The sequence below is a fragment of the Moschus berezovskii genome, chromosome 20 (genome assembly GCF_049115385.1).
Source record: "Moschus berezovskii isolate FMDL1 chromosome 20, NW_MosBer_1.0, whole genome shotgun sequence".
In the NCBI taxonomy this organism is placed as follows: domain Eukaryota; kingdom Metazoa; phylum Chordata; class Mammalia; order Artiodactyla; family Moschidae; genus Moschus; species Moschus berezovskii.
The window spans coordinates 57,243,085-57,270,343 of record NC_142479.1 but is presented as its reverse complement, the minus strand read 5'-3'; the positions used below and the strand labels follow the sequence as shown (position 1 = coordinate 57,270,343).

The 27,259-nt window shown below is 45.1% G+C and overlaps 1 protein-coding gene across 1 annotated transcript in view; it reads left to right on the top strand.

Annotated features, from left to right (window-relative positions):
* LYZL6 (lysozyme like 6) overlaps positions 1-26,384 on the top strand; it is a 28,910-nt gene extending 2,526 nt beyond the window's left edge. The window contains exons 2-5 of the mRNA XM_055397684.2: positions 22,044-22,277; positions 23,214-23,372; positions 24,293-24,371; positions 26,194-26,384. Of these exons, the coding sequence (XP_055253659.2) occupies positions 22,044-22,277; positions 23,214-23,372; positions 24,293-24,371; positions 26,194-26,263 (542 nt within the window). The 3' untranslated portion in view covers positions 26,264-26,384. The remainder of the gene's footprint in view (positions 1-22,043; positions 22,278-23,213; positions 23,373-24,292; positions 24,372-26,193) is intronic.
* The last annotated feature ends 875 nt before the right edge of the window (positions 26,385-27,259 follow it).

Sequence of the window (27,259 nt, the reverse complement as noted above, 5' to 3'; positions counted from 1 at the left end):
GGGATGTTAGTTCCCTGACCAGGGACTGAACCTGTGCCCTTGCAGTGAAACCTCAGACTTCTAACCACTGGACCACCAGGTAATTCCTTGCATTAACTATATGTTTTTTTAAAGCTCTTTGGGGCCCTCAATTCTTTTTATTATTAATTAATTAATTTTTGGCTGTGCTGGGTCTTCATTGCTGCACGGGCTTTTTTTCCTCTTGGTGCAGTGAGCAGGGCCTACTCTGCAGCTGTGGAACTTGGGCTTCTCATTGCGGTGACTTCTCTTGTTGCAGAGCACAGGCTCTAGGTGCATGGGCTTCAGTAGTTGTGGGGCTCAGGTCTTGTTGCTCCGTGGCATGTGGGATCTCCCCAGATCAGGGATCCTGCATTGGCAGGTGGATTCTTTACCACTGAGCCACTCACTAGGGCAGCCCTGCATTAACTCTTAAATTCATACAGTAACCCTGAAAGGTAAGTACGTTATTTATCTCTGCATCACAAATCACCCTCAAATTTAGCAAATATTTCTTATCTCGCAATAGTTTCTGAGGTCCAGGAAACCAGAAGCTGCTTAGCTGAGTGGGTCTGGGTTGGGGTCTCTCATGAGGTTGTAGTCAAGGGGTTGGCTGGGGTCACATAAAAGCTCCATGGTGGTGGGTAGAGGATTGACTTCTAACATGATTTCTCAACACAACTGTTGTCTCGAAGGCTCAGTTCCCAGCTGTGTAGACCTTCCCGAGGGGCTGCTTGAGTGTCCTCATGACGTGCAGCTGGCTTGCCTCAGAGCCACTCTTGAAGAAGGTGCTGGAGGGACTTCCCTTGCATTCTAGTGGTCAGGACTCCACGCTTCCAACGCATGGGGGTGTGAATTCCATCTCTGGTCGGGGAACTAGGATCCTACATGCCACAAGGTGAGGTCAAAAAGGAAAAAAAAAAAAGCATGTGCAGGAAGGTAAGCAACTGATGGAAGGGAGAGAGGCAGAAGAATGAGGTTGCAGGGTCGAAATTGTTATTTAATCTTCACAGCAAGCCTTACCGAGAGAAACCGTGAGCCTCTGTGGATAGATGAGAAAATGGAAGCTCAGAAAGGAGAAATTCTTGCCTGAGGTCACAGAGCTGGTGACTGGCACAGCCAGAATTTCAGCACTTAGCTACCTTATAAACCAGCCCAAGCTCATTCCAGTTCCAGCGATTTGTTTGCTCACGGGGCAGGGAGGGCGAGGGGACGAATGGTGAATAAAGAGCTCGCCCCCCATCCAGGCCCCAGGACTCGGGAGGGGCTTCAGGAGCCCAAGAAGGTGCATGTCTGCGGGCTGTCTTCCGCCCTAGAACCAGGAAGCCAGTGCCTCTGGGCCCAGCTGCCTCCCACACAGCACTATTTTTACCCTCCACCTCAGTGACAAGCCTGCCTCTCCCAGATCTGGAAAGGCCATCTGGGCAGTCTGGCTGCCCCAGGAAGAACCTCCACCCAGAGGCCCCTGTTGTCCCCGCAGCTGTTTCTAGATGAACATTGAGCTCTCAGGCCTGCGTTGGCCATCCAGGATTGGTGAGACACCTCCTCCCCTAGATTCAGAGATTAATCAAACCTCCCCAATTAGTATCACCTGCCAGGTGGACCTATTCAAACTAAAATGTTTAAATCCAAAGGTATTTTACATTGTCAGCCTTATAGTAAAGTGCTCCCTGCATTTTAATGAAGAGGTCAGAATGACTTTATTTGCATATTCAGCTGTACACAGGAACATACTGTTCTTCAGTTGCTCAGTCGTGTCTGACTCTTTGCAGTCCCGTGGACTGCAGCACACCAGGCTTCCCAGTCCTTCAGTACCTCCTGGAGCTTGCTCAAACTATGTCCATTGAGTCAGGGATGCCATCCAACCATCTCATCCTCTGTCCTCTCCTTCTCCTCCTGCCTTCCATCTTTCCTAGCATCAGGGTCTTTTCTAGTGAGTTGGCTCTTTGCATCTGGTAACCAAAGTATTGGGGCTTCAGCTGCAGCATCAGTCCTTCCAATGAATATTCAGGGTTGATTTCCTTTATATTGACTGGTTGGATCTCCTTGCTGTCCAAGGGGCTCTCAAGAGTTTTCTCCAGCACCACAGTTCGAAATCAATTCTTTGGTGTTCAGCCTTTTTATGGTCCACCTCTTACATTGCTACATGACTACACATGCACGAAATCTCGATAGGTAACCCTTGTACCATAGCTTGTTTCAGGGAGGCCCAAGAACCCTTGAAAGGAATTTATTTTCTGAAGTGGTTTCAAACAGCTGCCCTGGGGCTCCTGTTTATGCTAGTCATTCATTTGGCAAACTTCCTGGAGTGGGCAAAGGTTGCTTTATGCCCAGGTCCTGTCCAAATGATCTCACGTTTCACATTGGCAAAGGGGAAGTTAATAATGATTTCCTGCATCTGGTACAGAATTTAAATAAACATGGACTGCCCTGTTCAGCCTTTGCCCCTCCAGAGATTTCGAGGTTGGCCCCTACTCTGTTCATGCACACGGAGTGGAGGACAGAGGAGCCTGACTGTTCCTGCGAAGGTGGCTTTGCCCAAAGCAGTGAGAGAAATGCCTTAGGGGGTGTTGGTGCCATAGCAGAAAGCGGGAAGTATTTTTTAAGTACTGTACAGTGGAGAACTTGTGAGCAGATGTCACAGGTATCAGGAACTTCACACTTCACCTCCTGCCACCTGTCTGATTTGTGTTTCAGAGAATACCTGGACTTTGGAGATCTATTTCTGGTTTTAGATCTAGAATCTATTTCTGCCCCTAATTGTCTGCGTCATCTGCATATCTGAGGTTATTGATATTTCTCCCAGCAATCTTGATTCCAGCTCGTGCTTCTTCCAGCCCAGCGTTCCTCATGATGTACTATGCATATAAGTTAAATAAGCAGGGTGACAATATACAACCTTGACATAGCTCCTTTTCCTATTTGGAACCAGTCTGTTGTTCCATGTATAGTTCTGACTGTTGCTTCCTGACCTGCATACAGGTTTCTCAAGAGGCAGGTCAGGTGGTCCGGTATTCCCATTTCTTTCAGAATTTTCCACAGTTTATCATGATCCACACAGACAAAGGCTTTGGCATAGTCAATGAAGCAGAAATAGATGTTTTTCTGGAACTCTCTTGCTTTCTGCATGATCCAGCGGATGTTGGCAATTTGATCTCTGGTGCCTCTGCCTTTTCTAAAACCTGTTTGAACATCTGGAAGTTCACGGTTGATGCTAAAGCTGAAACTCCAATACTTTGGCCACCTCATGCGGCAAGCTGACTCACTGGAAAAGAGTCTGATGCTGGGAAGGATTGGGGGCAGGAGGAGAAGGGGACGACAGAGAATGAGATGGCTGGATGGCATCACCGACTTGATGGACATGAGTTTGAGTGAACTCCGGGATTTGGTGATGGACAGGGAGGCCTGGTGTGCTGTGATTCATGGGGTTGCAAAGAGTCGGACACGACTGAGCGACTGAACTGAACTGAACTGAATTGTCTGCGTGACCTTTGACAAATCAGTTATCCTCTCTGGGCTTTGATTGGCTCTTCTGTAAATCAAGGGAGCTGAATCTGATCATTTTCAATAAAACCGTATTTATAAAAACAGGAAGTGGAGCCAGATGGGTCATGGTTTGTCGTTTCTCCACTCTCTGTTTCCTGGAAGGGATGTGCAGAGAGCATGGGGCCCAAAATCTGTGACTGGTCTGTACCTCAAGCATTACCCGGGCCTTTCTTGTTGATGTCATTCAATCACTCAGTCATGTCTGACTCTTTGTGACCCCATGCACTGCAGCACGCCAGGCTTCTCTGATCTTCCCCAACTTCTGGAACTTGCTCAAACTCATGTCCTTTCAGTTGGTGATGCCATCCAACCATCTCATCCTCTGTCATCCCCTTCTCCTCCTGCTTTCAATCTTTCCCAGCATCAGGGCCTTTTCTAATGAGTCAGTTCTTCACATCAGGTAGCCAAAGTATTGGAGTTTCAGCTTCAGCATCAGTCCTTCCAATGAATATTTACGATTGATTTCCTTTAGGACTGACAGTTTTGATAGTTCGATTGATAGTTTTGATAGAATTGATAATATGCAGGGAACACTTTATTAACCTTTTTGGAAAGAAGGGACTGGTGACAATGTAAAATACCTTTGGATTTAAACATTTTAGTTCAGATAGGTCCACCTGACAATTGATACTAACAAAAAACTGAACAAACTTTTTTTTTTTTTTTTACTACTGTGTACCACTCAGCACAGTTTGGACTGGTTGGATCTCCTTGCAGTCCAAGGGATTCTCAAGTCTTCTCCAACACCATAGTTCAAAAGTATCACTTCTTTGGCACTCAGCCTTCTTTATGGTCCAACTCTCACATCCATCCATGACTACTGGAAAAACCATAGCCTTGACTAGATGGACCTTTGTCGGCAAAGTAATGTCTCTGCTTTTTAACATGCTGTCTAGGTTGGTCATAGCTTTTCTTCTAAGGAGCAAGTGTCTTTTAATTTCATGGCTGTAGTCACCATCTGCAGTGATTTTGGAGCCCAAGAAAATAGAGTCTGTCACTGTTTCCATTGTTTCCCCACCTATTTGCCATGAAGTGATGGGACCAGATGCCATCATCTTAGGCCTTTCTTACCCCATTTGTAAGATGAAGCAAGGGTAAGATCTGCATTCCCCAAACTGTGTATTCTGGATCACCAGTCCCAGTGAGGTACCCACAGAAGTGACACTGATCCCAACAGGTTTCTTCACTACAGGACTTCTCAGAGCCTTTAGAATACTGATGTGCATTGTGACTTTCCCAGGGTGATCCAGGTTGTGCTGTGTAACAATGGGATACTTTTTTCCTCACCAGCAACTAGTACGGATTGGCCAAATAGTTCATTTGGACTTTTCCATACCATCTTGTGGAAAAACCAGAATAAACTTTTGTTTTTGGCCACTGTGTATCACTTTGCACAGTTTGGGAAATGCCCTTTAATCTCCCAAAAACCTTTTGCTTCCTTCCCTGCAGAATAGGGGTGATAATGGTTTCTGCCTCCTGGAATTGTTGGGAAGGGTAAGCGGGGTAATGCCTGGAAACAGGCCTGGTACAGAGTAAGTGTTCAATAAATGCTGGCAGTGATTATTTATAATAAGGTTCTTCCTTTCCAGCTCTGACATTCTGTGCTTCTAACTGCAGCGTGTAATTAAACCCCAAAGCATCTGGCTTCTCAAGCCTAAAGAACAAGCCTGGAGGAAGGAAAAAAGGAAGAGAAAGATCCTTCTGGGTTGCCCATTTGGCACCAGCTTCAATGCCAGTCATCACAACAGGGGGAATGCAGCAAAATGCCAGCTCCTAATGACAAGGCTCTAGGGAGTCGGTGGTTCCCTGTTTAGCTCAGATGCTGTGGGGAATATCGCAGACTGTGGAGAAGAGAAGGGGAGGACCAGGGCTGCTTTGGGGTCAAGTGGAAGAACCCCACAGCATCCCACATGAGTCAGCCAACCCTTCCCACTGTCTGGGCACAGTGATCTTGGCCACTCACAGTTCTGTATGATGTGCTAGGGGAACAGTGACAGAACTGAGTCAGAAAATGTACACGGGAAAATTCAGACAAAAGGGGCAGAAAGAGCAATCTACAGGGGAAGCAGCATCTACTGTGGCTTTGAAACCCGAGGGAGCCCAGGGCTGTGGTCGCAGGGACCCAGGGGTGAGGCTACAGCGCTGCGGAGTGTCGAGAGAGAAGGCTGAAGAGTGGGCAGGGAGGGGACTTGCCTGGTGGTCCAGTGGTTAAGAATCCACATTTCCAATGTTGGGGGCCTGAGTATGATCTCTGGTCAGAAAATAGATCCTACATGCCACAGCTAAGACCTGGCAAATATTAAAAAAAAAAAAACAAACCCACACACACTATTAAAAAATATTAAAAAACAAATATTTTAAAAAAAGAGAATGAAGTTCTAAAGATGCAGTGTACACTATAAATATAATTAACACTGCTGTATGTTACACTTGAAAGTTGTTAAGAGGATAAATTCTAAGAGTTCTCATCACAAGGAAAGTTTTTTTCTTTTGTATCTATGTGAGATGATGGATGTTCACTAAACTTATTGTGATAATCATTTCATGCTGTATGTAAATCAAATCATTATGCTGTACACCTTAAACTTAGGCAGTGCTGTGTGTCAATTATATCTCAGTAAGACTAGAAGAAAAAAGAGAATAAGATAATCATTTTATTGATGTTTTTGAAAGCCATAATGAGCATGTGCAATGGGAGAACATTGGAGAACCTTCTACAAATCATTGAAGGGGATGAGACAAGGGAAGTAAGTGACTCACACCACACTAGGAACCAGTGTCTAAAACATTCACCCTGCAAAGCCAATTGGACAACAGGAAGCTGTTCACACCTGTTTGAATATTAGAAACATGTCTTTTTTTCCCTCTTTCTTCTGGGTCATTTGACAGCTGAAATGACATATACAAGCTGCTTTCATTTTTTTTTTAAGATTTTTTTAATGTGGGCCATTTTTAAAGTCTTTAGTGAATTTGTTACAATATTTATTCTGTTTTATGTTTTGGTTTTTTGACTGCAAGGTATGTGGGATCTCAGCTCCCTGACCAGGGATGGAACCTGCACCCCCAGCATTGGAAGACAAAGTCTTAACCACTGAACCGCCAGGGAAGTCTCCATAAGCTTCTTTGAAATGGTTCAGGCCTTCCACCAGCTGTATTTCCAAGAATTTATCACACTGCAATGGTTTTCAAACTGTATTCCTTGTGGAGCACTAGGGTTTCATAGAGACATTTGGTTGGTTCTAAAAACTTTGACTTGAATGCCACAGGTGCTGGGGCTGATCAGAAACAAAACCAAAACTATGATCTACAACCCCTGACTTTTTAAAAAGAAAATGTACATTTGAATTTATAAAATATATGTAACTAACAAGATGCCCCTCTTACCTGTTGTTTACATGAATTCTAGTTCAAGTTTTATTTGGAAGGGGTGTTACTTCTAAAAGTAAACGGTATCACCATCCCAAGAAAATAGTCATTTTATGCTAGAAGGTGTAGTTTCGAAGATACTCACAACAGCACTGCTTATAGCAGGAGCCAGCAAACTATAGCTCAGAGGCCAAATTGGCCACTGCTTGTTTTCGTAAATAAAGTTTTATTGGAACACAGCCATGTTCCTTCTTTTATGCATTGTCTGTGGCTGCTTTCGTGCTACAAAGGCAGGGTTAACCAGACGCCTTATAGCCTATAAAGGCTAAAACATTATTCGGCCCTTTTCAGAAAAGGTTTGCTAACCCCTGGTTTCTAATATTGAAAAAAATGGAACCAAATTGAATGTCCAAGGAAGGGAATTGGTCAAATTACAGCATATCCCTTCAGTAAAGAAAATGCAAGCCCACCATGGGAAAGTGAGGCTGTGGCAAGGAGTGCTCCAGCTTGACTGCACATTGGAACCCCCTGGGGAGTCTTAAAAGTCCCATGGACCAACCCCATCCTGGATCAATTAAATCTGCCTGAGGGTGGAACCCAGACATGAATACTTGTTAAGTTTTCCTTGGGGCTTCTAACAAGTGCCACTGTTGGAGAAAAATATTCGATGACATAGAAATATGACCACTGTTTACAGTCATCCCTCCATTTCCACAGGGAATTGGCTCCAGAACCTGCTTCAGATACAAAAATCCCTAGATGCTAAAGTCCCGTAACTAGTCCTCCATATCCACAGATACAGAACCTGCCCTGTTTTGAAAAAAATCTGCAATAAATGGATCCGCACAGTTGAAACCTGTGCTGTTCAAGGTCAACTGTATTGTTAAGTGAAGAGAAGCAAATTATCTAACAGAGTATACCTCATGACTCCTTTTTGGTAAATTTCTGCCTACACACACACACACAGACTCACACAGATGAACAATAAGTGTGAAACATAGATATGCTCACCTCTGTGTAAGATACTTTAATATTTTTCTTTTATCTGTATTTCCTATATGTTCTAAAGTGAATATTATACCTTGTAATAAGTACCAAAAAAAGATAAAGTCATCAGCTTAAAAAGTCATATACTTTTCATTTCAGGAAAAAAAAGAGAAATGAGCATCTAATCAAGGTATTCACAGGTCATTTGTGTACACACCACACCCATAAGGGTGATGCAGCCCAGTGGAGAGGCAGGTCCCAGCCTCTTGGTGACAGCTGGGTTCTGTGAGTTAGGCGGTCGCTGCTGCCTCTAGGCCTCAGGGCCCTCAAGATTAACGGGGTGCAGGCTTCCGTGGTGGTCCAGTGGTTAAGAATCTGCCTGCCCATGCAGGAGACATGGGTCCCATCCCTGATCCTGGAGAATCCCACATGCCGCGCCTGTGCACCACAGCTTCTGAGCCCAGGCACCTTAGTGCCCGTGCTCTGCAAAGAGCGAAATCACAGCAATGAGAAGCGCTGCAACAAAGAGCAGTCCCCGCGCACCGTGACTGGAGAAAGCCCTCGCTCAGCAGTGAAGCCCCAGCGCAGCCACAAACAAATGCATCTTAAAAAAAAAAAAAGATTAATGGGATGAGTTTGTCCACCTCATGAGATTAAAGACATGAATGGGCAACGTCTGGCACAAAGCAGGTGCTCGACAACATTGCATTTTTCTCCATAAGCAGCTCTCAGAATCAGTCTGCAGCCAGTCAGCTCCTTGCTCATCTTGCTGAAGGAGAAGGGGTTAGCCCAAGTTCATCTACAGTTGCCGGTCCCCAGTGCTGTTGCAGTTGTGCTAACCGTGGGCCACCTCTCATTGGCTTTAGCTTGGAATCTCTGCTGTCTGTGGAGTTTTCCTGGACTCCCTAGAAAGACCCGGGCTTCTTACCAACCTGTTGACCCTCTTATCAGCATAGCCTGTCTCCACCATCCCCAGATGGCGTCCCATCTGCATACAGAAAGAAGGGCTTTCAGTTTTCCTGGGGCTGCTCACCTTTAATAAAAATGACAACTGTAGCTGCCATATTTGGACCCTACATCTGCCCAGGCTTGCATCCTCTGTTTCTCAGCCTCAGCTCTGTTGGGTGTGGGATGATGCTATCCCCATTTCACAGGTAAGAGGGAGGGACTCAGTCAAGGTCACACAGCTGATAACTGGCAGGTCTGTCTGGTCCCCAGGTTTCCCCACTGCACCACACTGCCTTCTAGCAGCTGTTTCTGTTCCCTTTTCTATCCCAGTGGATTCTAATGAACAGCCAATTTAGAGAACTGTTTTCACAAAAGCAGTGATTCTCAACATTAACTATGGAATCGCCCAGAGAGATTTTTAAAGGCTAATGATAGTGGTGGACACTGAAGGGTATGGGGTGGGAAGGGTGGAGGTGGGAGGAGAGTGAATAGGGAGTCACTGGAAGGGAACCTTCAGGTCTTCTGTGGATGTGGTAAGGTTCTACTTCTTGATCTGGATGCTAGGTGCTTAGGTGTGTTCGTTGTGTGTGTGTGTGTGAAGATCACTTATGATTTGTGTACTTTTCTTTTCCATGTTATTTCATAATAAATTTTTAGAAATTATTTTTTAAGTAAAGAAAAAAAAAAAAAGCCAGTTGTCCTCAACCATATCGCCGCCTCCTGGGAGAAGGCAGGCTGTGACCCTTGGACTCATCTTGAGAATTCCTTTCACAGCATCAAGCAGTTGTCGGCCTTTGAGTCTGTGCCTGTCCTTGACAATGAGCAGACAGTTCTTCCAGGGCTGATGCTGCACTGAGCTGGAAAAGGCCCCCGGTTGCAGCAGTGGCAGGTACTCAGGGACAGTCAGGTCCTGTGGCTGGATTCAACTCCTCCTCCCTCCCCACAACTGAGTTCATGTGACCCCATTCCACCCAAGCCCTGGGACCTAGGGCAGCAGAGATGGAAACAGCTATACCCCAGCACCTGTGTCTAAGTGTGAGCCCCCTGCTCACTTCTGCCTTATATCATAATTTGAGTCCCTGGGACATGTTCTCTGATTTCACTTATAGACTCTCTGATTTTTATTTGGGCCCATCCGTGAATGTGTGAAATCAAGACTGCATTTCCCATTGTCATTTGCAGCTAGGTCTGGTTCTGGCCGATAGAATGTAAGTGAAGTAGTCTGCACAATTCTAGGAAATGCCCTAAAAAAAGGAGATTGTACTTCTTCCCCTCCTCTTTCTTGTTACCTGGAATATGGCAAGGAAAGGCTGAGTCCTAGCAGCTGTTTTGGGCCAAGGAGCAAAGTCATGACTGAAGATAGGCAAACAAGACAGGGGAAACTAGATCCTTTCTCTCATCTCCTTTGCACTATGGGGCACCTCACTGGTAGTAGACTGACTCCCTGGGGGTGTCTTAACATGAGAGAGAAATGAGCTTCTACTCTGCTTAAGCCAGTGATATTTGGGGTTTTCTATTCCTCTCAACCCCAATTTAAGCCTAGCTAACACTCAGTGCTTCTGATGCTGGGAGGGATTGGGGGCGGGAGGAGAAGGGGACGACAGAGAATGAGATGGCTGGGTGGCATCACCGACTCGATGGACATGAGTTTGAGTGAACTCCGGGAGTTGGTGATGAACAGGGAGGCCTGGCGTGCTGTGATTCATGGGGTCACAAAGAGTCGGACACGACTGAGCAACTGAACTGAACTGAACACTCAGTGCTTCTGATTAAACAAATATATATACTTGTTATTGATTTACTTGGCTGTGCCAGGTCTTAGTTGCGGCGTGTGGGTTTTAATTCCTTGACCAGGGATCGAATCCGGGCCCCCTGCATTGGGAGCGCAGTCTTAGCCACTGAACCACCAGGTAAGTCCCAGGGCTTCTGAGTTTGATCCCTGGCCTGAGTTCTAGCCTTGGTCACCTGCCCAATATGAGGATGAGGGTCCTGCCTTTCTCCCCCTGGGTGCTGGAGTTCTGCCCCGGTCCCACCTGAGTGGTTGAACCCTGCAACCCTGCTGGTGCTCCCCATCCATGCTGCCTGCAGGATTGTGTTGGCGAGAGTGGTGTACAGCCTGCTGCTCCAATTGCTCTCCTAGAGTGAGCCCTGCCACTTCCCTCTTCCCTCTCATCCTCTTACCTGTGGCTCCTGCCTTGTACCTGACAGGCTGGCTGCTCTCTGGACATTTACAGCAGGACCAATGCCTACTGTACCTTCCCCAGGGGGCAGACAACAGCCAGTTTCTGAGATGTATTGGGAATATGCAGCTAATGCAAAAGAAAAAATACAGCTAATAAATAATTTTGTGTTGTTGTTCAGTCTCTCAGTCATGTCAGACTCATGGATTGATTAATGAATCAATCAATTACCTTGGTACCCCTGCAGCCCCACTTCCTGTACATGGGCCGTTGCTGGCCCCTAGTGGCCACTGGATAAATTGCACAGAGAGTTGGCCTGAGAATCGGAGTATGGGGAAAGTTTTCCCCCATTTCTGGATTTTCCTGATGCTGGGGGGTTTCAACCATGACAGACCCATAACTCCTTTGTCATAAAATAGATTTTGTGTAATGATAATAGTTTTTAAAGATTTTAAGCACTTTATTGAGGTTGTTGTTCAGGCGCTAAGTCACGTCCCATTCTTTGTGACCCCTTGGACTGCAGCGTGCCAGGCTTTCCTGCCCTTCACCGTCTCCCAGAGTTTGCTCAGATTCATGTCCGTTGAGTCAGTGATTCGCTGTGCTGTGCTTAGTCGGTCAGTCGTGTCCGACTCTTTGCGACCCCCTGGACTGTAGCCTGCCAAGTCGGTGACACTGTCTAATAAATGACATATTTGTAGGGTGTAATTTGATAAATTTTTTATTTATGTGAATATCCATGCCCATCATCACAGTCAAGATGGTGAACATCTCTGTCACTCCCCCCAAATTTCCTTGTCCCCCTTTCTACCCCCTGTCCCCAAGCAACTAATGATTGCTTTCTGCTTTCTGTAATTTTTTTAAAAATTTATTTATCTTTTTAACCATGCCACAAGGCATGTGGGATCTTAGTTCCCTGAGCAGAGATAAAACCCTTGCTCCCTGCAGTGGAAGTGTGGAGCCCTAAACGCTGAACCACCAGGGAATTCCCCCCATGCTTTCTATAATTTAAAAAGATTATAGATTAGTCCACATTTTTGAAAGTTTTCTATAAATGAAATCTGTATATACTTTTTTTTTGGTCTGGCTTCTTTTACTCAGCATAATTATTTTGAAATTTATCCATTCAATGAATTAATCAATAGTTCTTCTCTTTTCATTGACGTGTTTATCCATTCAGAGTGATGGTAAATTTAAAAAGGAGCATTATGCCCTAGCTATCACATAGAAAAGAAACAGAAGGAAAGTAATAAAATAATAGATAAGTCCCAAGCAGATGCTCATGCATGAGAACAGTAAAACATACAATGATGTGGTCACAGGCTTTACCTATACGTGAAATTACACGAGCCCAGTTCTTTGCCAGAAACTTTGGCTGGTTTGGCTCCAAAAACCACTCCGTTCAGGAGGGTACATGCTGTGTGGATCACACATGGGCGCTGAGATTGAGCAGAGAAGGTAGAAACAGGCAGATTTTAGTTCAGTGGATTCATTTCTCAGAGGACTGATCATTAGGGTGGCATGTTACTTTTTGAATTATGTGACTGGTGTGTTCGGTGTGGACCACTGTGGAATTTTCTCCAGTCTATTAATTACTCAGGGACCTCCCTGGTGGTCCAGTGGCTAAGATGCCGCACTCCCAATGGAGGTGGCCCAGGTTCAATCCCTCGTCAGGGAACTAGATTCCACAAGCTGCAACTAAGTTTGCATGCCACAACTAAAAGAACCCACATACTGAAAAGAAGATCAAAGATCCATCGTACCACAACCAAGACCCGGTGCAGCCAAGTAAATAAAGAAATGTTAATTACTCAGGCTTATGAGCTCACTGAGGTCTGTACTTGATTTTTTTAAGGCATGTTTGTATTTGAGTCATCCTGTGTTTCACAGTGCAATCTAGAAGCTACCATTGCACTTTCCTGAGCAGAAACAGAAGTCTCCTTCCGTGACCCATGCTCTCACGGCCAGCAGCTGGCAACAGTACCTCTTTGTCCCACTGGAGGCCTTCTTGAGTCAGAACATGATTTTATGAGAGAAAATGTTTGGCAATGATTTTGAAGTAACAAAGCTTTAGAACCTTCAATTATTCTACCGTCTTGGATAATCAGCCTAGTGAGTTTTGTGGTGACCTGTAGCTTCAGAGTGACCTGTACTTGCAAGGAATTTACCCCAGAAACTTTGAAGAATTTAGCTTACACTGCACTAGTGCTACAGAGAAGAATCCAAAGTCCAAAGTGGGACACATAATATGCAGATTCTCTCATTGCTGTTTCTTAACTCCATTTTTAACTTGTCACCCAACATTTCCCCTGAATCTGATTAAATATGAAAGTGTGAAAGTGTTAGTCACTCAGTTGTGTCCACCTCTTTGTGACCCCATGAACTGTAGCCCTCCAGGTTCCTCTGTCCATGGAATCCTCCAGGCAAGAATACTGGAGTGAGTAGCCATTCCCTTCTCCAGGGGATCTTCCCCACCCAGGGATCAAACACAGGTCTACTGTATTGCAGGCAGATTCTTTACCATCTGAGCCACCAGGGAACCCCTCAATTAAATATATTATGCTTTTATTCTTATGCTTTGCTTCCTTCTGTTTTCCTTGGGAAAGTTTTTCTAATTTTTCTAACTTCTTGAGTCAAACACGCAATTTGTTTTACTTGAATGAAAGCAGTTAAGACTATGAATTTACTTCTAAATAAATTTCAGACATGATATATTAACGTCATTTTCATTTTAGAAAGCTGTTACTCCAGATTTTATTAATAATTTGCCAATGACCCAATAATTATTCAGGGGATAAAAAGTGTATGTGTGTCTGTGTATGTGTTTCTTTTAAAGTTATAAGAAACTGAGGTTTTTAAATTGTAGCCAGAGTATGGAGCTGATATAATTCCTCCTTTTGGGACAATTTGAGGTAATAGTTTTAGCCTAGTTTATAATCAGTTTTGTAATTATTCCTGAAGTATTTGAGAAGGTATACTTTCTGTGGAGTAAGTTCAGTTCAGTCACTCAGTCCTGTCAGACTCTGCGACCCCATGAATCACAGCACGCCAGGCCTCCCTGTCCATCACCAACTCCCGGAGTTCACTCAAACTCATGTCCATCGAGTCGGTGATGCCATCCAACCATCTCATTCTCTGTCGTCCCCTTCTCCTCCCGCCCCCAATCCCTCCCAGCATCAGAGTCTTTTCCAGTGAGTCAACTCGTCGCATGAGGTGGCCAAAGTATTGGAGTTTCAGTTTTAGCATCAGTCCTTCCAATGAAAACCCAGGACTGATCTCCTTTAGAATGGACTGGTTGGATCTCCTTGCAGTCCAAGGGACTCTCAAGAGTCTTCTCCAGCACCACAGTTCAAAAGCATCAATTCTTCGGTGATCAGCTTTCTTCACAGTCCAACTCTCACAGCCATACACGACCACGGGAAAAACCATAAAGTACAGCCTCAAAATAAAATAAAAAACTCAGCCTTAGATTTCCCTGGTGGTCCAGGGGATAAGAATCTGCCTGCCAATGCAGGGTACACAGGGTTGATCCCTAGTCTGGGAAGATTCCACATGCCACCGAGCAACTACTGAAGCCCGTGCACCCTAAGCCTGTGCTCCACAACAAGAGAAGCCGCCTCCATGAGAAGCCTGCACACCGCAACCAGGGAGGAGCCCCAACTCGCTGCGACTAGAGAAGGCCCCCACACGCAACGAAGACCTAGCGCAAACAAAAATACATAAATAAATAATTTTTAAAATGCAGCCTTATGAACATATGTTTGAATATGTCTCACTGGTGACTATCTTTTCATGTCAGATCTGCAAACTCACCTTTTGCAGCTCTGTTGTGTTTGTCCCACTTTAAGTCTCTGATGTTTGTCATCCACATCCATCCTTTTTGGTCTCATCATTTTCCACATGCCCTTCTGCTCAGGATTTGGAGGACTTCCAAGTGTGTGACGACAGCCTTTTTTTTAAGGATATTTTTATATGGACCATTTTTAAAGCTTTATTGAATGTTACAATATAGATCCTGTTTTATGTTTTGGTGAAAACTTAATGGCTCTTGCTGGGCACTGTTTTGAAGTTCAGAGAGGCTTTGAGCGGAAAAGTATTTAGGTAAGAGAAAAGACTAATTAATTAACTCTTCAGAGCTTTCCTCTCAGGTAGCCTGAAGGCAATAGGTTTGAACACAATGAGATATCATTTGCTAGTAGTGCTGAGTGTACAGTTCCTTATTTTTGTGTTCCTATTCTTGGTTCTGGAAGAATCCATGAATTAGTACAATATTTACCTCAGCTGTAAAAAGCTGAGGAAATGTTTGTAATATTGCAAAACTCACATTGCACCTTACTCTTACGTTTTCATATAGGTCTAGACTTCAGACATAATATAATACTAATTCTTTACATTGGCAGCAAGATGGACATTAAATGCTAGACTTATGAATTTTGACATTTTAATTTGAAAAGTTACTCTAAGTTTTAAATTCAATTTATAATTTAAATAAAATTTAAGTTAAATTTTAAAAGCCAAAGTTACTTAGTAAAGTGTAGTTAAACTTCCAAAGAGTAGAATAAAATGGATCTCTGTAATTTTGATATAAACATATAATGTACATTCATTCTAATTTGTATTTTGACTTTTAAGAAAATTATTTATTTGTTTATTTTTGACTGTGCTGGGTCTCTGTTACTGCTCGGGCTTTTCTGTAGTCTCGGCGAGCGGGGGCTACTCTCTGCAGTGCACAGACTTATTGCGGCGGCTTCTCTTGTTGGGGAGCACAGGCTCTAGGGTGTGGGGGGTTCACTAGTGGTGGCACACAGGCTCAGTAGTTGCGGCTCCCAGGCTCTGGAGCACAGACTCTGTAGTAGTGGTGCACGGGCTTAGCTGCTCCATAGCATGTGGGATCTTCCCAGGCCAGGGATCAAACCGGTGTCTCCTGCATTGGCAGGTGGATTCTCTATCACAGAGCCACCAGGAAAGCCCTTGACTTTCAAATTATTAGATTCTTTTCAATATTTTAAATAAACTAACTTTTTGGAAAACAGAAAAAATTAGTACATTTTTTACATAAATTTATATTTTTGATGAAAATATATTTAAAATTATGCACTTTGAATATAATTATGTCTTTAATTCTTAAATATATTTAAAAGTCTTGATAATAGTAATATAACTAGTGTTTGTGCTGAAAGGAAGATAAGAAAATAAATTTCATGGAAGAGTTTTAATCCTTTATGAATTATGTATACACTTACTATCCATGCCGACATTATTAGTCCATTAACAGAGCATCCAGACACGTGGAATAAAAATTAAATTCATTGATCTTTGACATCTTGCTAATTTTCAGTCATATATTAAAATAAGCCGTAGCTTCATATGGGTTTCCCAGGCAGCATTAGTGGTAAAGAATTTGCCTTCTAATGCATGAGATGCAAGAGACGTGGTTCGAACCCTGGGTCAGGAAGATCCTCTGGAGTAGGAAACAGCAATTCACTCCAGTATTCTTGCCTGGAAAATTCCACGGACAGAGGAGCCTGGCAGGCTATAGTCCCTGGATCCACAGACTCAGACCCAACTGAGCACACACACACATAGCTTTATACACATTTTAAAATTTTATTCTTTTAAAGGAATGTTTGTCAGAATATGAGGATAGAAAATATTTTATTTAACAGCTTGTTAGCTTGATTTATAACTTGAAAATATTTATTTAGACAAGTAATACGTAGAGTCCATGTCTTCTTGCCCCAGGCGACAACATCCATCATGGGTTCCAGGTTGGATGTGCCAGTTCCTTGAATGGGTAGGAATCCATCCAGGGCTCATGTGTGCCACAGTTGGGGGTGAGTGGGGCTGGAAGGTCCCTATGGTCCCTTTCTGAGTGCTGCCATCATTTCCTCTAAGACTTCATGCTGCAAGGAGACCCCCACCTGCAGGCCCAATTTCCAGCATGTGGTCCTGGATTATGGAAGCCTTTCCTGTCACCCAGGGCTCTAATTCTGCACAGGTGAGGTTACTTGGATCATCTGAAGTTTTCTGGGTCATCCGTTTTGGCCACAAATGGTACTGCATAAAGTGATACCCAGAGAATGCCCTCCTCCCAGGGTTCAACCTCCACCAGAGATTCAAAATTGATGCTTTCAAAATGTGGTGCTGGAGAAGATTCTTGAGAGTACCTTGGACTGCAAGATCAAACCAGTCAATCCTAAAGAAAGTCAGTCCTGAATATTCATTGGAAGGACTGATGCTGAAGCTCCAATACTTTGACCACCTGATGCAAAGAGCCAACTCATTAGAAAAGACCCTGATGCTGGGAAAGATTGAAGGCAGGAGGAAAAGGGGATGACAGAGGATGAGATGATTGGATGGCATCACCGAACCAGTGGACATGAGTTTGAGCAAGCTCCAGGAGATGGTGAAGAACAGGGAAGCCCGGCGTGCTGCAGTGCATGGGGTTGAAAAGAGTCAGACACGACTGAGTGACTGAACAACAGAGCTTCTGCTGTCTTTACATCCCAAGACACGATGCACTGCTGCCCCGCTCGGGAGGCAAGTCCAGACGTGGAGGGTACAGGGCATCACTGCCCACTTAGAAAACTCCTCCTACTTCCTTTCTGGTAGACTCTATCACCCCGTCTCACAGGTGAAGTGAGCATCAGTAACAAAACTTTCTCTTGCCTCCTTTTTGCTATGCTTCTGCTGCTAAGTTGCTTCAGTCATGTCTGAGTCTTTGCAACCCCATGGACTGTAGCCTGCCAGGCTACTCTGTCCATGGGATTCTCCAGGCAAGAATACTGGAGTGTATTGCCACGCCCTCTTCCAGGGGATCTTCGCAACCCAAGGATCAAACCTGTATCTTTTATGTTTCCTGCATTAGCAGGCAAGTTTTTTTTTTTTTTTTTTAAACCACTAGCGCCACCTGGGAAGCCCTTCCTTTTTGCGATAGTTGGTGGAAATGTCTCCAAGACTTCCTTGGTGACAAGTGACACTAAGATGTGTGTCCTTCATGGGGAGGTGACAGGTTGTCAGGTCACCATTCCATGGATGGTTAATCCATCCTACCTGTACTAAGCAGGTCTCTTTTGGTTGTATGGGTGACAGAAACTCAACTCAAATGTGTTTATACAAGAAAGGACATTTATTGAATCACAGGGTTTCAGTAAGGGCAAAAGTGAGTTTAGGCTGCAGAAGTGGTGGATGCTGGGACAAGAATCCTGTCTGGACTCTGCTCTCTGTTCAAGGAGGCTTATTCTCTCAGATAGGCTGTATCCATGAGATCCCCTTCAGGCCCCACACCTGAAGGCTTCCAGTGAGAAGCTGAGCCTCACCACTTAGTTTCAGTTCAAGATACACGGGTTGGGACACGAACAAACCCTCTCACCTGGAGGGCAGGGCCCCGTGACCATCAGACCACCTAAAACCCATGAGGGAAGGAGTTCCCTCAAAGGTGTTACTGTGCCCAGAAGGGAAGGGAGGTGGTCAAACAAAGCAAAACAATGTGCCCTCTCTACCCTGTCCCACCAGCGGTCTTCATCTCAGTTGTTACCCATCCCTCCAGGACCACCTGCCGCTTCTGCCTCAAGTTTGGCCTCAAGACTGAGCCAGTTTGCACGGTTAAGACCAGAGTATTTCCAGGAGAGTGGTGACATCACAGAACTGGGGTTCCAGAAGGCAGGGGTGACTGAGTGCTCCCATCTTCTTTAGAACATGGAGAGCAGTGAGCTGGGCGGGGCTAAAGGATAGTCCATGAGGAAGAGGAGGCTCCCACCCAAAAGGCTTTGTTCTATAGATTCTCACGGAAAGCCCTGGGCAGGCTGGGACCTGGGGTCAGCGAGGGATAGGAGAGAGGTAAGCTTTGGGAGGGGAAGTTGGGGCGTACCTGCCCGAACCACCATCTTCCCTGGAGAACCCCAAGAGGGGCTTTCAGGGGCAGAGATGGAGCTCCCTGCTTTCCAAGGCTCAGTGATATCTGTCTCTGAAGGGTCCCACTGAGTCAGGGCCAAGTAAGGTTGTATGAGAGGCACTTATACTAAAAAAAATAACCATTGTTTGTCTGAAGTTCGAACATAACAGGACATGCTGTGATTTTATTTACTAAATCTGGCAACTGTAGGGCGGGAGAGAGGAGCAAAAGAATGGTCGCAAGCTCAGGCTGCTAAGGAGTGAGTCTCAGGAGACAGAATAAAACATTTGTGAGGAGACAGACTGTCAGGGTAGCCATCTTGTCCAAGAAACTGCCAGACTCATGAAGCCAGTGGATGGAGGAACCTTCAGGAACATACACCTAGTTAAGGAAACCCCCCCCACACACACACACAAGGCTTCCTAGGTGGTGCAGTGGTCAAGAATCTGCCTGCCAATGCAGGAGACATGGGTTCTATTCCTGAGTCAGGAAGATCCCCTGGAGGAGAAAAGGACAAGTCACTCCAGTGTTCTCGCTTGGGAAATCCCATGGATGAAGGAGCCTGATGGGCTAAGTCCATGGGGTTGCAAAGAGTTGAACACAACTTAGGGTGTAAACAAGACAGCAGCAGTATGATCACAGGGCAAGATGTTTTCCCTTCCTCCTTCTCCATTTCCAGCAAAGGGACATGTGTCCATTCTGCCCCAAATTCCCCTCTTGTCCATATTACATTGAGCAGAGTTCCCTGTGCCATACAGTAGGTCTTTGCTGGTTATCCATTTTAAATATAACAGTGTGTATATATATGTTCATCTCAGATTCCCTAACTGTCCCTTTCCGTACCGCCCTCCTCCTTCCCCCGGGTAACCATAAGTTCTTTCTCTAAGTCTGTGAGTCTGTATCTGTTTTGTAAATAAGTCCATTTTTATCATTTCTTTTTAGATTCTGCATGTAATGATATCATAAGATATTTCTCATTCTCTTCACTCAGTATGACTGAAGTCAAAATGCTGTCTTGTTTCTCCATTGTATTGTTACTGTTTTTCTCAGGCAACTAAGATGCAATCTGTGGGGAGACACTTTAGGACCATGAACATACTCAGTTCTTCACTAAGCTTCCCACTCCCTCTGATTTAGCATCCACTGTTGATTCTTTCTTGCTCAGATCAATCTATGATGGCTTCAGGATGGCGATTTTTCAACTTCATGCCTACCTCCACATTTATCAGTCAGCATTTTCTTGTCAGAAAGAGCCTCTTCTCTGTGATCCCTGTTATGTACCCATTTGTCTATTTATTACTGTTATGAACTCATGGATTCCTATCTCACTCAATGGGTTATCATCATTTGATAGAGTGAAAGTTATCACAGATAATAACTATCATCATTTATTTTGATGGCCAAATTGTTCTAGATTATCTTCATTGGTTTCACAGATATGGTACCAAAGCACATGCAACAAAAGGAAAAAATACATAAATCGGTCTTCATCAAAATTTAAAACTTTTCTTTCAAAGAAACACCATCAAGAGAGTGAAAGTGACCCACAGAATGTGAGGAAATATTTGCAAATTACATATCTGATAAGGTTCAGAATATATAAAGAACACTTACAACTCAATAATAAAAAGACAAAAAACCCAACTGAAAAAGTGGGCAAAGGATATGAAAAGATATTTTTGCCAAAGTCATACAAATGGCCAATGAGCATGTGAAAAGACAATCAACATTATTAGCCATCAGGCAAAGGCAAATCAAAACCACAATGTGGTACCACCTCACACCCATTAGGATAGCTTTGATCAAAAAGACAGTTAATAACTGTATTGGTGAGGATGTGGAGAAGTTGGAATCTTCATACATGGTTGATTGCAATGTAAATTGGTACAGCCACTTTGGAAGTTTAGCAATTCCTCAGAAGTTTACACTTTAAGTCACCATGTGACCCAGCAATTCCACTGTTTGGTATATATCCATAGGAATGGAAATATTTGTCCACGCAAAAATTTGTACATGAATGTTCACAGGAGCATTATTCCTAACAACCAAAAAGTAGAAACAACTCAAATGTCCACAAACTGATGAATACATAAACAAATTGTGATATATCCATACAATGTAATATTATTCAGCCATCACTCAGTCGTGCCCAACTCTTGTGATCCCAGGGACTGACAGTAGCCCTGCCAGGCTCCTCCGTCCATGGGATTCTCCAGGCAAGAATACTGGAGTGGGCCGCCATTTCCTTCTCCAGGGTATTCAGCCATAAAAAAGGAATAAATACTGGTACATGCTATGACGTGGATGAACCTTGAAAACATTATGTTAAGTGAAAGATGTCAAATGCAAAAGACCAGATATTGTATGAATTCATTTATATGAAATACTCAGAACAGGCAAATCTATAGAAATAAAAAGCAGATTGCATGCATGCATGCTAAGTCAATTCAGTTGTGTCCAGTTCTTTGAGACCCTCTGGACTGTAGCCCATCAGGCTCTTCTGTCCATGGGATTCTGCAGGCAAAGAGTACTGGAGTGTGTTGCCATGCCCTCCTCCAGGGGATCTTCCCCACCCAGAGATCGAACTTGCATCTTTTATGACTCCTGCATTGGCAGGCGGGTTCTTTACCACTAGCTCCACCTGGGAAGCCCAGAAAGTAGGTTAGTGGTTGCCAGAGCCTGGAGGGAAGTGGAACAGGGAGTGACAACTAATGGATATGAGGTTTATTTTTGGGTTGATGAAAACAGTATAAAGTTGACTGTGGTGATAGTCACACAGTACTGCATTCTGAAAATGACTTTCTGCAATCTGAAAATGATTGAATTACACACTTTAACTGAATTAAATTAATTCAGTTCAAGTGTATACTAATTAGTGTATAGTGTGTGAATTATATATTGTCAATTATATCTCAGTAAAGTTGTTACCTCAAAAATGTTATTCCAGATTTGGCTAGTGGGTACCCCTTTAGGCCAGCTCACATGTCTATTTGACATGCCCCAGCATTGTTAATTTTAAATTGGGAATAAAAAACCGAACAGTATTTATAGAATAATACATGAGAGGAAAGAGAAATAGCCAGGAGGGGAGCAGTGAGTGAGTGGGGACATTTGGCTGCCCCCTCCAGATTCCCCAGGAGAAGACCAGCAGGCAGTCTGGGAGACGCCGGGACCCGCAGGCCCTCCGCTGCTCACCCTCCACCGTGCCTCCTCCCCTCCAAGGATGACAAGCCCACTGCTCATCTCCTTGGTCAGCTGCCTCGTTGCTGTGAATCAAGCCAACCTCATCGGTCGCTGTGACTTGGCCAAGGTGCTACACCAGGAGGACTTGGATGGGTTTGAGGGCTACTCCCTGATGGACTGTGAGTGACATTTTCTTACACCTTCCTCCTTCCTCCTCCCCCGGCCATGCCCTCGGTGGCCATCTTTCTGTCTTCTCTTTGTTGTTTCAAAGTCAAATGAACAAAGCAGCCCTCTCCAAGACGGCTTTCCCAACATTCCATGTTTGCTCAACCATTGTTAACTGCACTCACTATGTCCCAGGAATGATTTCAGGCACTGCGGGTGCAGACTTCAACATAGCTCCTTCTCTTACAGTATTCACATCCTCGGGGAAGAGGCAGCAAGAAACACACACACAGATAAATGAAGTGCTTCCGGTGGTGATAATGCTATGCAGAAGAATAAGTCAGGGGGAGCGCTGGGTGACACTGTTGTAGAAGGGGAAGTCAAGGAGGGCCTCTCTGAGGAGGTGACTTTGAGAAGTGCTGAAGAGAAAAAAAGGATCCAGTCCCCCAAATGTCTGGGGGAAGAGCATTCCAGGCAGAGCGAACAGCCAGTGCAAAAGCTTTATCCCGCTCCACAATGGAGATAGCTCCTTTTGGCCCAGAATTTGTGCATATCTGCCTTACAACACTCTCTCCTTTTATTTTGCCTTGTGGGTTTTTTAGGTCCATAGTTGCATTCTTACTCTATAGGCTCCTTGAAGGCAACATCTGCATTTGACCCAGCTAAGCGTCCCTCTCTGAGCTTTGCGCAGTTTCTGGCACACAGTAGGTGATCATTAAGTGCAGAAAGGATGGATGGACAGACGGATGCAGGAGTGGCTGTACTGATGGGTGGCTGGCTGAACGGACTGTAAAATGGGAGGAGAAGCCGATGATGTTTCTGGCCGGCCAGCCCCATCTAGCCTCTCAGTCCCTGTTCCTTTCTTCTGATTCCCCATCCCTTTCTCCTCCGTCTTCCTTCTCCTTCAGCTTGGCCACCCCCTCTGAAAACCCTCTTCTCCCTGTTCTAAGGGCTGTGCCTGGCTTTCGTAGAGAGTGATTTCAACATAACAAAGGTAAATGAAAACACAGATGGCAGCTTTGACTATGGCATCTTCCAGATCAACAGCCACTACTGGTGCAACGATTACCAGAGTCACACGGAAAACAATTGCCAAGTGGACTGTCAAGGTCTGGCAAGGGCCCCAGGGTGGGAGAGGTGAGAGAGATGACCAGGCTCTACTCACGGGACTTCCCTTCCCATGCACAGCCTGGGAACGCCCCCAGAGGGATGGCTCAAGGAATCAGGGAATTCCTTTACTGAGCAGGGGGTTTGACTGTGTCCCTGGATGCCCACAGGAGGCTCTGCAGGGTGCTCTCAAGATCCAGAAAGGCTCTGCACAGTCAGTAGAGCAGAGCAGTGCAGAAGCCAACATTTATTGAGTGTATTACATACTCAGTAGTTTGCACACATGGCTCATTTTACCCAACTTGCTATGTGATAGAAACTAATATGATCCCCACTTTACAGATGAGCAAACTGAAGCTCATAGAACCAGTGCCAAATGCCACACCGATGGCCCTGAAGGCTCAGCTCTTGCCAGCAAGTAGTGCGGTCTTTGGCTAATGGTCTGACCGAAGGTCAAGTGCAAAGTCCCCACCTCAGGGCTAGTTCAGAAGATTCCACAGGTCCATGACTCTGTGATGAGGAGGAGACCTCATCTCCTCCTTTGAACTCTGATGAATGGCCCTCGGCTCTTCACCTGAAGAGCCTCGCTCCCTAGGCAGGACTTTACCTTGGTCTCCGTGCAGCCTGTTTTGGCTTTTCCTTTCCCTAGAAAACTCCACACTTGGGGTGGATCACCATCCACTAGGGCGTATGGCAGTAAACAGACCCAAATCTCTGTCTCCTGCCCCTCCTGCCCCTACTCCCCAGTCACCCCCAATCTCCACCAGCCATTGTATGGATGTCCAGATGGGCCTCCGAGAGGGAGGCCATGCCTCGCCTGGAAGTTCTCAGCCTCTGGGTGGGAGGTGCCTTGCAGGGAGAGCCAGTCTTTGGGACTGTCCCTGGCACTTTCATGGGTATTCTCTTTCTCCCTTTCTTTCAGAACTGCTGAGCCCCAATCTTCTCGCAATTATCAACTGTGCAAAAAAGATTGTGTCCGGAGCAGGGGGGATGAAGAACTGGTGAGGAGGTCACTTTGGGACGAAGTTAGTGGGCAGAGCCTTAAGAACGATGTGGTGACAGAGAAAGGGACAGTAGGTCAGGACTTTCTCTACAGTCAAGAAAAACGGGGCCTGTGGCAGGAACTCTGACTTAGCAGCACCTGGGATCTAGCTCTTTCTCTGATGCCATATTCAGCAAAACTCTTGGTTGCAGTAACAGAAGGACTTTAGCTAGACGGGAGTAGCGGGTGTGTGTGTGGGGAGGGGTGGATTTATGCTGAGAGGACAAGGTGTCTTGCTGGGCCCACGTGAGGGGTGCAGTTAGGCCTCAGGAAAGGGCTGGAAGCAGGGCTGGGGACTTTTCCTGGCAGGTTTCTGCTTCTCTCAGTGCCCTGGCCTCACTACTCCCTCTGCAGACCAGCTTTCTCTAATCTACAGTCCACCAGACAATGTCTGCCCTGAATCTATGGGCTAATGTCCTAAACGACCATAGAGACCCACGAGGCTCAGTCCTAGTCCAGAGAGAGGATCTGTTAGGTTCATCTTGGACCTGATGACCTGGCTCCATTCAGCTGTAGGGATGGAAGCAATAAAGCAACATAAACACGGCTGCCATGGGACCCTCTCTCCAAAACTGGCAGCAACATTTCTATAAAAAAGAGTGTTGTTCATCAGCTGGATGAGTGCTGCAGATCCAGCTTAACTATGGTGGACGTTGAGTTGATTATTTAACATTTCTAAGCCTCAAACTGGATATATAAACAATGTAAATGGCTGCCTCTACCGGAAACTGAAAACAGAAGGAGTTAAGTGCCTTGCATGCTCCAAAGTGAAGTGAAGTGTTAGTCATGTCCAACTCTTTGCAACCCCACGCACTGTAGCCCGCCAGGCTCCTCTGTCCGTGGAATTCTCCAACCAAGAATACTAGAGTGGTTTGCCATTCCCTTCTCCAGGGGATCCTCCCTACCCAGGGATCGAACCTGGGTCTCCTGTATTGTAGGCGGATTCCTTATCATCTGAGCCACCAGGGAAGCCTGAAGGCCCCCAAAACACCATGCAAAATAAGGGGCACTGGGGCTTCCCTCGTGGTTCAGTGGCTAAGACTCTACACTCCCAAAGCAGGGGGCCCAGGTTTGATCCCTGGTCAGGGAACTAGATCCCACATGCTGCAACTAAGACCCGACAGAGCCAAATAAATAATTTTTTTTAATGAATGCACATAGCAACTTTATCAAAAAGAGAGAGAGAGGAGTGGGCATTGATGACTGTTAGGGCTGACCTGGAAAGTCAATAGTTACACCTGGGATTTTTTTTTTTTAGTAACTCTCAGCCCTGTGAAAATCCCATGGATGGAGGAGCCTGGTAGGCTGCAGTCCGTGGGGTCGCTAAGGGTTGGACACGATTGAGCGACTTCACTTTCACTTTTCACTTTCACACATTGGAGAAGGAAATGGCAACCCACTCCAGTGTTCTTGCCTGGAGAATCCCAGGGACAGGGGAGCCTGGTGGGCTTCCGTCTATGGGGTCACACAGAGTCGGACACGACTGAAGTGACTTAGCAGCAGCAGCAGCAGCAGCCCTGTAAAAAAAGTGTTCTCCCTCTTCAGAAGGAGTTGAGGATTTGGAAATGTGGAAGTATACTAAGTATGGGGAAAGAGCGAACACTATGGATGACAGAAATTAAAGGAAGAATCAGAGGGGCCACAGGAGGACCCAGTAGAGAGCTGGGAATAAAGGGGTTTCTGGGCATTGCTCTGTATGGAATACTCACGGAAAGCTGGATCCTGTGTTAAGAAGCAGCTGCTAAGCAGGAAGCAAGAATCACTGTTCTTTCTCTCCACAGGGTAAAATGGAGGTTGCACTGTGCTGGCCGGCCCCTCTCCTACTGGATGACAGGCTGTCACCTGGCATGAGGCAGGGAGCAGGCCTGTGGTGGAGTCACTCCAGAACTCCTCTCCTCACTCGGGAATTCTTCAATTCTTCTTCCTCTTGCCTCCACTTCATGTTATTTTCTTCCCCTCCCATTTACAAATAAAACTGACCAGAGCCCCAGGAAAAATGGTTTTCTAGGGCTTCCTCCTTGTTCCCATCCAGGCCCAGGTCCCTGGTTCCTGACTGTCATTTGCAAACCAAGAAGACCACAATGAAAGAAGCTTCTCTATTTTTTGGAATTATTAAACCGTTCCTTGTGCAAAGAATGTGTTAATGTATTCATGATTAATCCCACCTATATTTAATCTATGAGTACCTAATAGATTAGGAGTGTGTGCTAGGTACTAGAAAAAGGATGATAAATGGTAACTATTGTTCATGTGGTGTTCATAATCCAGCTGGCGAAGCAGAGACATCTGTGAACAGTGGATACAATGAATAAATAGACACATACAATGAATGAAAAAATAATGAAATGGATAATAAAATCTGTAGTTATTGATTTGAAACAGTATCAAGATCCAAGTTATTCTTCTAAAGTCAACTATTTTTGAAGTAAAAGAGCTCAGAAGTAGGTAATGAGTGAGGCTAAAGTTCTGATATATTGAAGTGGAGAAAGTCATGGTAGGGGTGCAGAAATATGGCAGGTGATTTGGGGGTACTTCAGGAAAATGGGCTAGAAACCAGCTTTTTAAGGATTTCAAACTAGACTTTAGTAAGTTATACCTTGATTTGCATATTTAAAACTCATGAAAACAAACACTGTTAAGTCCAAGTGTTGCATCTTTGGTGGTCATTTCCCACAGAGTTGGGACATCTAAAATTTTAAAGTTCAGTGGGTATTTACCGCTAACTACTTAGTACTCTGGGAGAAGGCAATGGCAACCCACTCCAGTACTCTTGCCTGGAAAATCCCATGGGTGGAGGAGCCTGGTAGGCTGTAGTCCATGGGGTCGCGAAGAGTCGGACACGACTGA